The 15,343-nt window shown below is 35.2% G+C and overlaps 1 protein-coding gene across 4 annotated transcripts; it reads right to left on the bottom strand.

The window, feature by feature from the left end:
* Nucleotides 1–45: 45 nt before the first annotated feature.
* si:dkeyp-59c12.1 (Ras-related and estrogen-regulated growth inhibitor-like protein) lies at nt 46–14,564 on the bottom strand. 4 transcript variants are annotated; one of them, XM_067390470.1, is made up of 5 exons: nt 14,554–14,564; nt 2,366–2,441; nt 2,207–2,260; nt 2,049–2,125; nt 46–1,805 (listed from the first exon to the last, which is right to left on the bottom strand). In XM_067390470.1, exons 2-5 carry the CDS (start codon nt 2,436–2,438, stop codon nt 1,380–1,382), a joined length of 630 nt encoding a protein of 209 aa, XP_067246571.1. In that variant the 5' UTR covers nt 2,439–2,441; nt 14,554–14,564; the 3' UTR covers nt 46–1,379. The 4 variants fall into 4 exon arrangements, with proteins under 4 accessions (XP_067246571.1, XP_067246570.1, XP_067246569.1 ...); XM_067390469.1 differs by lacking the exon at nt 14,554–14,564 and adding an exon at nt 5,231–5,364 and having other exon boundaries at nt 2,366–2,579; XM_067390468.1 differs by lacking the exon at nt 14,554–14,564 and adding an exon at nt 2,763–3,890 and having other exon boundaries at nt 2,366–2,656.
* Nucleotides 14,565–15,343: the final 779 nt, after the last annotated feature.

Below are 15,343 nucleotides of genomic sequence, written 5' to 3'. Positions count from 1 at the left end.
TCATGCACTTTTTCCAAAAGACGTCCCTTGCAAAACCAAGATGTGAGGCATGAGATTTGATCACACATGTTCATTACACAAAAACAGCACAAGTGTGAACCATACAAGAATAAATTATTTACTTCATAATCACATTTTTGCCATGTCACTGCCTCTATTAGTTTTTGAATGGACAATGTGCTAGATGGAAAAGTCCTCAGATTTTTGTCTCTTCAAAAATACCAGAATAACAGTCACAGCAAATAATCACAGCAAAGGTTATTCAGTTGTTCTAGATGATTTATGCCACACATACAGCATAATTATTTAAGAAAATAGCCTGTGACAGTGTTTTGAGCTTGAATTTTTTCATATTTTAATACAAATAACAGGAATAATTACAACATTTGCTGAGCTACTCCACTTTAGTCGTTATATCAGAATGAAAGAGCGAATCAAAATGTTTACAATGCATACTTGTAATATCAATGTGGTCTATAAATATAGGACAAATAAATACACATGCTGTTTCACTGCATTTGTTTCCCTCCAGATTTCTATTTGCAATCTTTCATCAACTAAAGTTAACATACTTTGAATACATGATTTTGCTGTAGCAGTACATTCAATACAAAAAAAACGTATATTCATGTGATGATGATTGTAACATTGCACTGTGCGTTGGCATTCAGAGGAAGTCTTTATGTGATTAGATTTTGTAGCACAATTACACAGTGGTCTGATCTTCATAAAGCACATGAGCAGCCTCAGAAAAGAAGCTGGTGGAAAAAAAAACACTGCTGTTATCTGAATGCACATTGACGCAATCGTCAAACAGTCCATTGAGATTAAACTGCAAGACGGCCTTGAGCTGATGACAACCCCTTGGTATGATACTGTGGGAGACTTTTGTATTTGATAAATGTAGCAGAAGACAATGTTGTCTTGCGTCTGCTTATATTTTTAGACCACAGCATTGAATCACGAATGATTCCCATTGCCGTCATCATCACCACCACCACAGTGTGTACCTGTTGCCAACACTCATGATTATTTGCAGAAGCACTAAAATCTGTCTTGCTTAAAGTAAGCAAATGAGATTAATTGACCTATTTCTCCTCACACTATGGAATATTTACTCCACTTTTGATTGATATAATCTGCTGCCACATAGCATTTTATTAAGAACTCTCCAACTTTCAACACATTCTCAATGAAAGCCATCAACTTGACATACTAGAGCAATTCCCTAGTTGCTCATGAGGAAGGTCCAGCTGTAGTCACATGAGATCCTGGACTCTCTTAGGAGCCACAGCAATAATTCGACCCCTTCAATGGGTCTAAAATAGATCATATCAGACCAAATACTGTAAGCTTTAATTCCAGAGCTCTCATTAGCTTCACAACGAATCTGTTCGCCTGCGGGCGAACACTGCCGACATGCTCTTCACAATGCCCTTGATGCCTGCTAACTTTTTCGCAGACACCCTGGACTCCCTGATGCGATCCGCCAGCCCATGGAAAACCATGAGGACGCTGTGGTAGTTCTCAGCAGCCGAGACCTCATAAAACTGACAGTCTGCAGAAAGCGCCAGCAGCCTGCCCTCCTCGCTGAGGACCGTACGCCGATGGTGAAGGTCTCTCTTGTTTCCCACTATAACTATGGGCATCTTCTCCAAGCCCAGAAAGTCCTTAGTGGTTTTGATTGTTTGGATGAGTCTGGAGACCGCGTTGAAACTGGCTCGGTCACAGATGCTGTAGACCAGCACAAAGCCATCTGCCCACTGGACTCTTTTCTCACACATCAAGGACTCGAAGGACAGGTCCTGCAGAGAAGACAACCATTGCATATTTATTCAACATTTCAGATGTTATTTAAACAGTACAATAGAAACCAGCCTAAGCTGAATTGATGGTTTTAGCTAGTTTAAGATGGTTTACCCAGCCTGAGAAGTGTCCGAAACTCTTTTAAATCTAGCCAACAGACCACCATGACCAGGCTAAGAGACCAACACATCATCTTAGCTGATTTAGTTGACAAAAAAACAGGTTCTGAAACACTGACTCACCTGTGAATATGGTGCATCCCATATATTCAGAGTTTGCTCTCGTCCATCCACAACGACATTGTGAGTGTAAAGCGACTCTAGAGAAAGAGTCAAAGTTATATTAAAATGTGAAATGTTAAAGGTAACGTACAAATCAGTCAGTGAATGGGGCAACATACCAATATCCCCATATTCCCCAATGAATCTACGAGTCAGGAATCGGACAGTGAGTGCTGCAAAACAAAGTTGTATGAGCATTTGCTTATATGGCAAAAATTTAAAAAGTGACAAAATGCATTTTATGGATGTATAGTATATTTTCTAAGAAAAAAACTTACCAGATTTTCCAACATTGTCTGTGCCGAGTACCACGACGTTTGCATCCATTCTCTGTCCGTTTAGTCTAGTCATATCCTTTAGAAAGATGCTGAGAGTGAACTGGCGCGCGTCCGCAGCAGTCAACAAAGTTAAGGAGAAGGCGGAGCTTAGACGTGCTCGCTCCCGTGACGCTTCATGAACTGAAGTCTCAAAACAATCACAACATCAAATAGCCTATCGGTCTTTGTCAGACACGTGATTTTGTTGTGTGTGACGTCACCGCGGCGCCATATTTGTGGTATCCCTGCTGACTGTGAGAATGAAAGAGATTACACGAGTTGAGATAACAAGCAAATAACTCGCAAATATGAAGAAGCACAAGAACAAAGTTAAAATTTCATATCGCGATAAACTCACCAAAGATGCCAGGGACCGTTATTTGGAGAATTTTTCATCCATTCATAACATAGATCTGTACGAGCTGACTGCAGTAAGTTGGAGTGCTACTGACCCCGCATTGCTACCTAAATCATCATACTTAAATATTGTTAACTGTCTTGTTTATGGCATAAACGCATAGTGAACAATTTAAAAACTATCAATCCCTCGAAGATCACAGATATTTCACTAATGGGTGCAGGATTTATTTATGTTCTGAAGGAAGGACTGCGATAACACAGTATAGTAACGATAATGATGTCGTGTTAACTATATAACAAGTGCATGATTAAGGATGGTTTAGTATTATCAGGAAGAATTTTGAACTAATACTACCCTTTTTTTCATGCATTTTTTTTTCTTTATTGCATTAAGTACATAAACCAATGTATAACACAATAAACATTGTTCCAATAAACAAGGCATCATCAGAGATGTATGTAGAATTTAATAGTGTATTTTATTACAGTACATTCTGATATAGTATACCTTTTAGACCTACCTCTGTGTTGTCTGGGTCAATGACATTATGAGTCTTTTTTTTTTTCTTTTTCTTTTTTTTGTCCAAAGGCCTTAATAATAATAAAAACAAAGATATGTCATGCAAGTTAAATATCTGATTTACAGATTGTGTATATTATTAATTATCCTGTTAATACTATAAGTGCATATAACATAAATCTACAAATCACCCTGAAAAATTTAATTATACATGCTTTATTGTTCATGCAAGACTGGATAAAGCATCAGCACATTTTTACACTACAATTCTACAAAAGATTCAAACATGCGCTGATTGGATGGTTTCTCTGTGAAAATCTCAAAACAGTCAGTAATCTCTGCTACTCTGTATTTAAACAAAGGAGACATATTTCTGTGCAAATCATCTCTGTATGCCCATACAGCTGAAAGCTTCAGGTTTGCATAGATATGACACAGTTTCATTGAATGTTCTGTATACCGTCTCAGGGGAAACATTAGAAGTGTTGTGCAGGCAGATCAAATCTGAGGTATATTAAGGTTCACAGAAGCATTTGAAATTTGTATTTGTTGCGTCTGGAATCAGAGGCACAAAAAAAAAAAAAAAAAAAAAAATTGTAAAGCCATAAAGGTTCCCAGGTTTGGCAGACCCGTATAGTACATTAACATCATCTCCAAAACAAACATCAGACATCCTGTACATATCAAGTCGGTTTTACTTCTGCACATGCAGATCACCATCTCCTCCAGCCTCCTGCATCTTCTCAGTGTGAAGATGATCACTTTCTCCAGCCTGATGGACCATAGTGTCAGCTGACTGACTTGGGTAAAGTTGGTTTTATATTCGCACATCCGTATTCAATAGCCTTGTTAATCACACTACATTGGACATTCAGTGGACATTCACAAGTAAATATGCCATTAAACAATACTTGCCTATTTTGATCGACTGTGAAAAATGTTATAAGTTGACAATCGTTGGTCGTCAATATCATGTCGCTGCTTAAAATTCGCAAACATTAATTTATTGCATATTTATTGGAAAGTCTGAATTTATCAGAAGTCTGAATGTGCAAATATAAAACCAACTTTACCCAAGTAGCTGACTGGATTGTTTTCCTTAGTGTCTGTGTGTGCATCTCAATCAGCTCTGAGCTCTTGAATCAGTATATTGTGTATACAAATTTTGTGACTGAGACCGTCCTGATCAGTGCCCTAACTAATGAACTAGGGAGCTGATTGAGACACAGCCTGTGTTTAATGCTGATGTGGCCTTAATGTAGGGAGGGATGGTGTCCAGTTAGGGTCAGTCTCCATAATCTTTAAGCAGGCTGATCTGCAATGAAATGAAAAGGTCCACAGACCACAGCTGTAAAAAGTAGTCAGAAAATTAGAATCAGTATATAGATACAGAGCAAAAATGTCGTACCTTAAGTATAAAAATGCTGTAGCAAAATTAAGAAAAATAAAATGTAGACATATTCAAGTAAAGGGATTCAGTTTAAATTGACTTGTTTCATAGCACATACAATCCAAAACAATGCGTTGCTATAACGTTTTCTACTTTAGAAAACAGAAACCTCTAACTTACCTTTGTGAAATGTAGAAAGCAAACATACTTGAATGGAGATATCTTGACGAAAGTGATGTTTTGCGTCTCACCGCGGCAACCCGTGCGATCCGGCGCCTCTGTTATTGCCTCTAACGTTACATACTCTCCGTACAGCCTTTTTTCAAGTAGGAAACCGACTAAATCTAATCTCGTAGTAAAGTTTTTGACATTTTCTATCGTGGGACATATTATTGCAGCTTTTCACACAACAAAAGTGTGCCATTTTTACAATGAAAAGTAGCCAAAGAAGAAACAACTCTGCACTGATACAGAGATTGTTTGGATACCTCAGAAATGGCGACGACACCCATAATGCACTTCGGTTTTCACGAGTGTGACGTCACCTGACAAAGACCGATTGCATGACCGTTGGCTTGAATGATATAAAAGAGGTAAATAACCAAAATGTTTGCTTAAACTGAATTGTGAATATTTTTGCAGTCATTGTTTACATGGATTATTCAAAAGTTTAACCCGTTTTATGCTGCCTTCACGAGCTCAAGTTTACCAGGTAAAAATTGCACATGAACGCCCTTGAATGCGATGAGCTCGTAATCACGACTTCAGAAGTGGGAATTATCAAATTTCCGATAGCACGTGAAGACAGCATAAGGCCACAAGGTGGTGTGAGTAGGCTATTGAGGCTTTTATGTACTTTTATATATAATATATAAATTATATTATAGAGTTCAAAAGTCGCACAAATGTTTTCTCTAGCTAGTGGTGTTTTTGTTTCAAAAATCTTGTTAACTCTTAAATTATAATAGCCTAATGTTTGTAAAATGATTTGATTAATTTTACCATAATAAATACTGTCAGCACTTTAGTTTTAACTTAAATAGATTTGTGTTGTTTCATTGTAATAAATAATCTGTGGATCACCACTGACATGTTTTACTTCATCTAATCATCTTATGGAAAGGTAAAATTGAAATGCAAAATAAAATGTATTGTCCAAATCTGGCCACTAGGATTCAGTATAATCAAAATAATGTGACTATTCATGACAGGCCATGTGGCCATAAAAAAGGTTGTCTACAGAATTTAGATTAAATCAGTTAAAACAGTGCAGTGTGTGAGTTTGTCTTATATGCTTTTGTGTAATTTTTCATCTTCTGTGTACAAGACAATAAAAAATCTCTCTATTAAAGAAATATGTCCCTAAATAATATAACCAAAATTAATACTAATAATTATACAATTCTAAAATAGCACACAGTTAATATAGAAAAAAAAACAATAATATTGTGAACTATTATTACAATTTAAAATAACTTTTTCTATTTGAATATATATATATTCTAAATGTAAAAAGCTGAAATTTCAGCATCATTACTCCAATCTTCAGTGTCACATGATCCTGATTTGGTGCTCAATTATTAACAATTATCATTGGTGTTTAAAAAATAATAATGTTTCTTATGTTTCTTATTTCAGTGTTGAAAAGCTTCAACACAGGCACTATTTAAAGCATCCCATCAGGTAGGATTACGGCCTGGCATGGAGCTGAAGAACTCAGGACGACAGATACGTGCAGATGGTCAGCTGTTATATGCTCACCAAGGCTGTATTTATTTGTGAAATAGTAATAGCGCTGGCAGAGGGGTACTGTACGTCAACACCTTTACCAACATGAACAACAGTCAGTGACCTACTGCACATTTACATATGTCTCTGAATGGTGTTTTTGCATTTCTTGTCTATAATAAAGCAAAGTGCATATAAATCATTCTGGAGGACTGATATACACTATTGTTCAAAAGTTCAAGGTCGGTAAGATTTAAAAAAAGAAATATTCTTAAAAGAAAATGTAATATATTCTTGTGATGGAAAGCTGAATTTTCAGCATCATTACTCCAGTCTTCAGTGTCACATGATCCTTCAGAAATCATTCTAATGTGCTGATTTGCTGCTCAAGAAACATTTATTATTATTATTATTATTGTTATTATCAATGTTGAAAACAGTTGTGCTGCTTAATATTTATTTTTTTGAAAACCATACATTCTTTGATGAATAGAACATCATTTATTTGACAAAGAAATCTTTTGTAAAATTATAATTGTCTTTACTGTCACTTTTGATCAATTTTAATGCCTCCCTGCTGAATAACAATATTATTATACAGTATATTTTAAAATTTGGTAAAGGTGTTGCCATACAGTACCCCTGTGCCAGCACTATTACTATTTCACAACTAAATTCATTCAAAACGAAAGAAGTATTCCAAACCTTTGACACATACACTTAGCTGACCATCTGCACGTATCTGGCGTCCTGAGTTCTTCTGCTGCATGTCAGGCCGTAATCCTACCTGATGGGATGATTTAAATAGTGCCTGTGCAGAAACCTTTCAGTATCTAGGGTGTCCTCATAAACTTCACCTGATCCTGAAGACATCCTACTGTACCACCCTGATTGAGCTGGTATGTGTGATTCATTTCATCTGTGACTGAAGTGTGCATTTGCTCGCATAAATACACTGTCAGAAAAAAAAAGTATATTTATAAAAAATTGTACCATTAAAGTATGAAAGAGGATTAGGGCCAAGAGATAATAAAAAAATAAACCCATCGAGAGTTTAAAGTTGTTAAATTTCGAGAAAAAAGTCGAGATAAAATGTTGAGAATAAAGTCATTAAATTATGAGAGAAAAAGTCATTAAATTACGAGAACAAATTCATTAACTTAACGAGTTTATTCTCAACATTTTATCTTGACTTTTTTCTTGAAATTTAACGACATTTTTCTCATAATTTAACAAATTTGTTCTCGTAATTTAATGTCTTTTTTCTCGTAATTTAACGAGTTTATTCTCAACATTTTATCTCGACTTTTTTCTCAAAATTTAATGACATTTTTCTCATAATTTAACGAATTTGTTCTCATAATTTAATGACTTTTTTCTCGTAATTTAATGAGTTTATTCTCAACATTTTATCTCGACTTTTTTCTCAAAATTTAATGACATTTTTCTCATAATTTAACGAATTTGTTCTCATAATTTAATGACTTTTTTCTTGTAATTTAACGAGTTTATTCTCAACATTTTATCTCGACTTTTTTCTCAAAATTTAACGACATTTTTCTCATAATTTAACAAATTTGTTCTCGTAATTTAACGACTTTTTTCTCGTAATTTAACGAGTTTATTCTCAACATTTTATCTCAACTTTTTTCTCAAAATTTAACGACATTTTTCTCATAATTTAACGAATTTGTTCTCATAATTTAACGACTTTTTTCTCGTAATTTAATGAGTTTATTCTCAACATTTTATCTTGACTTTTTTCTCAAAATTTAACGACATTTTTCTCATAATTTAAGAAATTTGTTCTCGTAAATTAACAACTTTTTTCTCGTAATTTAACAAGTTTATTCTCAACATTTTATCTCGACTTTTTTCTCGAAATTTAACGACTTTTTTATCGTAATTTAATGAGTTTATTCCCAACATTTTATTTCGACTTTGTTCTCGAAATTTAACGACTTTTTTATCGTAATTTAATGAGTTTATTCTCAACATTTTATCTCGACTTTTTTCTAGAAATTTAACGAGTTTTTTCTCGAAATTTAACAACTTTAATCTCGAGATGGTTTTATTTTTTTATTATTGCTTGGCCCTAATCCTCTTCCATAGTAAAGGATTAGTTCACTTCAGAATTAAAATGTCCTGATAATTTACTCTCCCCCATGTCATCCAAGATGTTTATGTCTTCCTTTCTTCAGGCGAAAAGAAATTAAGGATTTATTTTTTTAGGAAATACATTTTTTAAGGATAAATTATTTGAGGAAAACAATCCAGGATTTTCTCGCGTTGAAGGTCTAAATTGCAGTTTCAGTGCAGCTTCAAAGGGCTCTACACGATCCCAGACGAGGAAAGAGGGTCTTATCTAGCGAAACGATTGGTCATTTTCTAAAAAAAAAAAAAAAAGGAATACTTTTTAACCATAAACGCTCATCTTAACCATAAACGCTCATGTTGGAAAGGTCACGCATGACCTTTCGCTAAATAAGACCCTTATTCCTCGGCTGGGATCGTGTAGAGCCCTTTGAAAATGCACTGAAACTGCAATTTGGACCTTCAACCTGTTGAACCCCAGTGAAGTCCACTATATGGAGAAAAATCTTTTCGACTGAAGAAAGAAACACAATAAACATCTTGGATGGAATGGGGTGAGTAAATTATCAGGAAATTTTAATTCTGAAGTGAACTAATCCTTTAAGGGTTTAACAGCTTGTCACTGAGACAGTCCCCTTAAATTGTACCCAATCTATCCCAAAAAGGTGCATATTAGTACCTTGTAGTAGTAGTAATATTTAACCTTCTATAAACTAGTACTAGGAGTAAATAGGCAGTGCTGGGTAATAAGTGATTACATGTAATATGGATTATGTAAACAGATTGCAAAAATGTAGTAATTTAAAGTATCCACCAAATAGACAGATTTATAGTCTGAAGCTAAAAAAGGAGTTTGTGCCCATCATACAGTGCAGTTTTCTGCAAAATCTGTCAACTTCACCTGCCTAATATCTGCAGACTGACTCTGGTTTTTGGCATCTAGCATCAACACTGTCAGACCGGGGCAGAAAGAAAAGAGAAAACAGCTTTTAAGTCTGGATCTTAAAGGGTTAGTTCACCCAAAAAATGAAATTTCTGACAGGCTAGAGAAGGGTACTGACAGGGAAGAAATTGTTGAAATAAAGTTGTTATTTTTGTTTTGTTTTTGCGCAGTTATCTTCGCTTCATAACATTAAGGTTGAACCACTGACTTTTAACAATGTCTTTACTACTTCTCTGGACCTTGAATGTGGTAATTTCACTGCTTTCTATGGGAGATAAAAAGCCTCTCGGGTTTCATCAAAAATACCTTAATTTGTGTTCTGAAGATGAACTAAGGTCTTGCAGGTTTGGAACAGCATGAAGGTGAGTAATTAATGACAGAAATTGCATTTTTGGGTGAACTAACCCTTTAAAAAGGGTCAGCTCATAACTCAGCATTGTGCTGGTTCAAAATGGCAACCTGTCAGTCTAGCCTCTGCTTAAAAGGTTTGTCACATCACATGTTTCATGTTTTTAAACCATGGTACGCGTGAATGGATTATAGTTATGAGTAATTAAGGCTAACATATGGAATCAGTCAAAACATGGTATGGTTTGTTAATTATTCATCATAGCTAATTAGCAATATATTATTAATCTAGCATCCCTTCATTTTATTTTTATAGGCTACATAATATGATTCTTGGATATTTAAAACTATTTATTTGTAAGAAAAAAAAATTTAATACATGCAATTTTTTTAAAAGTGCAGTTGCAATAAATGATTTGCCTACTGCAGGTGAGCAGAATATTTATTTAATTTAAAATATAAAAGAGTAATGTTATCTCAAATTTCTCTATTCCTATTGCCAAATCCATGGTTATTGTCTCCATACTGACCTCAAAAAAGCACTTTCAACCTAATTCAAGGCTGGCAAAATGAAAAAAAAAAGACATGAATGACATGAAAATAGCTCTCCTGAAATCATACATGTATGAACTACTTATGAACGATACATGCACAGCTAAATCTCACCTGAATTGTTGAATGTTTCCATTTTTAGCCATCTATATTTTTTTTAAAAATCTGGAAATGTCGAAGCAATGACAAAAAATGGGCCATATGAACACATAGACAATGTGATAAAGCTCATTACATGCTTGACAGACAGTAAAATGTGGTATTCTGTTCTGCTTTCTCGCTGCAGGGTTAGAAGTGCACAGCATGAAAGGTCGTTACGATTCTCTTAGGAAAATGTTTTAATGTCTTGTGAAATGAAATATAGATATTGTACATGGTGGCACCAAAGGGTCAGTTCCTCAATTTCTGAGCTGTCAGAGGTTATATTTGCTCTCATTTCCACACTCATGTGTGAAATACTGCGGGAGTGTCTTAGAGACATCATATATCCTGCACAGGTGAGCTAGTGTAATTTACTTCAGCATTTTACTTTACTTCTTTATAGCTTTATTAAATACGGTGGACCGTGTTTTTGAAACTGTCTTTAGATCAAGGCAGTTTTATATACAAAATACTCAGCAATGGTGTTGACTTATGAATTTGCACATGGTTTGTCTTAAAGCATATGAAAAACACCACATAGACATATAAACAACATTAAAAACTTGATTTTCACCACAGGGGGACTTTAAATCTTAAATTGTTAATCAGTTTTATCTGAGAATATTGTCCATTTTATAGCTCATGTCATTTTATTTGAGAGCTTCGGATATAATAAGTGTTGATTAAAAGCAAGTGTGCATTTGAGAAAATGTGGGGCATCACATTTTTTAACAGACACCAGACTAATGATTCACAGTTGGTGGATTTTGCAATGATCTTTCATATCACAAACCCAATACTTCTAAACCTCCACTTATTGCAAACATTTATTCATGAAAAGTAAAGCAGCTGAGTCTGTGCGTGTGCTTATGCAAATTAACCTCCTTATGGAATAATCTAAACCCTCGTCCATGTTTGATAATTCCGCTCTTTCCCGATTCAAGCTTATAGCACACCGTGTGAGTAAAGGTGTGGGATTAGACCATTCTTGTGGAAGGCCTGTCTGAGATTTACATTGGATTAGCAATTTCTCCTACAGATAAACTGTCCAAAAGAGTGACTTTAATTTCTTACAGCTTCTTGTATACATTAAACATTATTATGTTCAATTTATTTAAAATTACACAATCGGAGAAAATCAGTTTTGCAACTGTGAAACAAAAATCAGAATGTGAGTGAAACACATCAGGACATACTAAAATAGCCATCAGTAATTGATTTTACAGTTTGAATTTATACAATGTGGCTTACAAATTTATACAAAAAAAAAAAAAAATGATTATAATTAATGCACATGCTTTTACATATGATTGCATTAGACTAATCAAATAGGTCAACATGCTGGTTAAATCTCCTGCATGGCTATTACATGTTTATTACAAGCAGTGGCACACACATATCTTGCTATCAGCCCATTAGCACATTTGATTTGATTCAATTTTATTGAATTTAATTTCAGTAACACCCATCATGCTGAGGCAGAGGTCTTTGCTGTACAATGTGTGTTTCTTCCTCTGCAGCCCAGATGTGCTGTTGAATCCCAGAGGAGGCCAATGGAAGAGAGAGGTTGAGACACTTTGATTCCCTTCTTGCATATTCATGGATGGTTTTCAGACACTTCAATTATTCAGCTGGATGGATTTTCTTAAGGAACCGTCCAATGCTGCTCACCTTGAACTGTGAGTGATGGGATTTAATGCCATTTCAGTAGCCAAGGATAATCTTCAAAGGAATGCGTTTGGCTCTTTCTGCACAAAAGCCACTAAATCTTTTTTTTTTTTTCAAACCATTCTGCTATTTTATTACAGTGGGTTTATGACATGCAGACATATCATGTGGAAATTATGAGTTAATATCTTTTTGTAATTAAAGTGAAAGTGACATGCGAAGGCCAAGTATGATAACCCATACTCGGGATTTGTCCCACGAATTTAACCCATCCAAGTTAGTGCTCACACTTTAGGAGTAGTGAGAAGTGAACACATACACACACTGCAAATCATAGGTGCCTTACTCAAAGGGAACTCAGTCATTTCCTGCCAGTATTGAGAAACAAACCTGCAACCTTTGGGTTACTAGTCTAACTCTTTAACCATTAGGCCACGACTAAAAAATTGTCATAACATTATATGTTTAACGCTACACTGAAAAACATTTGCTTCATGTGGTAACATCTAAATTTATTTACAGTATTTAAAGGTGCCCTCGAATGAAAAATTTAATTTATCTTGGCATAGTCAAATAACAAGAGTTCAGTACATGGAAAAGACATACAGTGAGTCTCAAACTCCATTGTTTCCTCCTTCTTATGTAACAGTCACGTAACAGTCGGGATCATTAATATGTACGCTCCCAATATTTGCATATGCCAGCTCATGTTCAAGGCATTAGACAAGGGCAGCCAGTATTAATGTCTGGATCTGTGCACAGCTGAATCATCAGACTGGGTAAGCAAGCAAGAACAATAGCGAAAAATGGCAGATGGAGCAATAATTACTGACATGATCCATGATTACATTATATTTTTGTGATATTTATGAATTGTCTTTCTAAATGTTGCATTAGCATGTTGCTTATGTACTGTTAAATGTGGTTAAAGTTACCATCGTTTCTTACTGTATTCACGGAGACAAGAGCTGTCGCTATTTCCATTATAACACAACACTTGCAGTCTGTATAATGCATAAACAACTTCATTCTTTATAAATCTCTCCAACAGTGTAGCATTAGCCGTTAGCCACGGAGCATAGCCTCAAATTCATTCAGAATCAAATGTAAACAATATAACAGTATACAATACTCACATAATCCGACGCATACATGACGAACACTTTGTAAAGATCCATTTGAGGGTAATATTAGCTGTGTAAACTTTGTTTATGCACTGTTCAAGGCAAGCGTGAGCTCCGTGGGCGTGGAGCAGGAGAATTAAAGGGCCAGTAGCCCTGAATCGGCTCATTTCTAATTATGCCCCAAAATAGGCAGTTAAAAAAATTAATTTAAAAAAATCTATGGGGTATTTTGAGCTGAAACTTCACAGACACATTCAGAATCTTTTTAAAATCTTTTTAAAAAAAGTTCTAGGGCACCTTTAAGTCGAAAATATTATTTAAAATCACTGAATCAAACTATGAAATATTGAAGCAGAAAGGCTAAAGTAGTATTATCTTGTAAAATGTACTCCAAATGCAGTTAAAGTGTAGCTAAAAACTTTAGGATAGCCCCACCCCAAAATCACACCATTGGTTCAGCCACTTTTGCCGGGTAGGGCTAGTTGAAAATAATTTACATATTTTTTTAATCACGATAATCGCTTTTGCATACTGAATTTTGTACAATAACTTCAAAATTGTATGACTATTGAACACTCTCAGAAAAAAAAAAATGTACAAAAATTTAATCCTTAGGGGTATAGCAGCTTGTCGCAAGCAAAAAATGTCTAAATTTAGCAAACTTGAAATGTGAAGTTGTATTAAGTACCAACTTTGATATTTGAGTTATTTCAACAAGTTAAATCTGGGAAGTTGTTATAACACAAAATTTTAAGTTGTGATAGCTAGATTACATTAGGCAGTAACTTCAAGGGACAACTTTGTATCTCATTTACCCCTGTTTGCACCTTTTATGGATAGATACGGGACAAAGTTGTATGGAAAGGTAAAATTTTTTGTTCATTTATAGAGTGGTGCAGGTATGATGTATTTTTGTAGGCCACCTGTTAGCATCACCGTGGCTCTCTCGTCAAAAAACCCAGTTTGATTTTTCCATTGGCTTTTGGATTACTGCAGAAAATAAGGTCTGTGACTAAACAAATCCTTATGATTTTTACACATTTTGTTAACCGTAATAATATTCACCAATGAAATCAATTTGAATTTTGAAGCATAGATACAATTGCCAGGTCAAAAGCTAAGCGTATGCTATTAATAAACACGGTCACCATCACTAAGCTTCCGACAACTCTTTCAGTCTTTTTTTAAAAAAAAAAAAAACATTTTCCCAGAAAGTTCGAGTTATAAAAGTTTGCAAGAGCACGATAATAAACAACTAAGCAACAAAGTTTTCCTGTTTACCTCTTCGGCCCAACAACTTCTGTAGTCCCATTTAGCCACTTGTTAGCAACTACCTTTTACAAGACAAGTAAAAGCTTTTAAAAAATCACAAGAGGGTATTAAAGATGTCATAGAATAAAACATAAAAATATTTTCAGCATTTGTCCACCACAGACCTTATTTCAAGTCAAAAAACCCATTGACTTCAGGACGGTGGAATCGGAAGTGCTAAAATGCTAACTTGTTTGCGGGTTTTGGCCTACATAATTACGTCATCCCTGTACCATCCCTGAACACGCGTTTAGCAATCTGTCTCAAATTGGTATTACCACTGTCCTTTGTGAGACACAGCTTTCATTAGACCTCATTAGACATCTGCAGAGGAACCGTTACAAAAGGGAAAGATGAGACCATTGCTTTTTCATATCCCCCTCAGGAAGGAAACGCTTGAGCTACTTTGCTGTAGAGCCACAAGCTGTGCAGTGAGAAGGCAGACTCAAACTCCCCAGTCTTTCACAAACAGCTGCTTGTAGTGCCACTAGATGTGTTTTGGTGGGAAGGGGGTGGAAGCTGCTCCCTCCATTTCTCAATGTGCCAGAAAATGTTATCAGTTTAGCGTTAATGCATGTGTCTCACTTTCCATTACCCGTCCCTTTATCGCTGTGTGTATATCAACGAGAAACTGAAAAGCTGAATTTAAATGAGACATCCTGTTGCTTGCTGCTTATGTCTGTTAGTGGGAATTTTCTGAAAGGGTAATTTGTACTTTTCATCCCTTGTTTGGAAGGGATGAACCTTTTTTTTTCCTCAT

This window comes from Chanodichthys erythropterus, chromosome 7 (genome assembly GCF_024489055.1).
Source record: "Chanodichthys erythropterus isolate Z2021 chromosome 7, ASM2448905v1, whole genome shotgun sequence".
Classification (NCBI taxonomy): domain Eukaryota; kingdom Metazoa; phylum Chordata; class Actinopteri; order Cypriniformes; family Xenocyprididae; genus Chanodichthys; species Chanodichthys erythropterus.
This window is presented reverse-complemented; position numbering and strand designations above follow the sequence as displayed.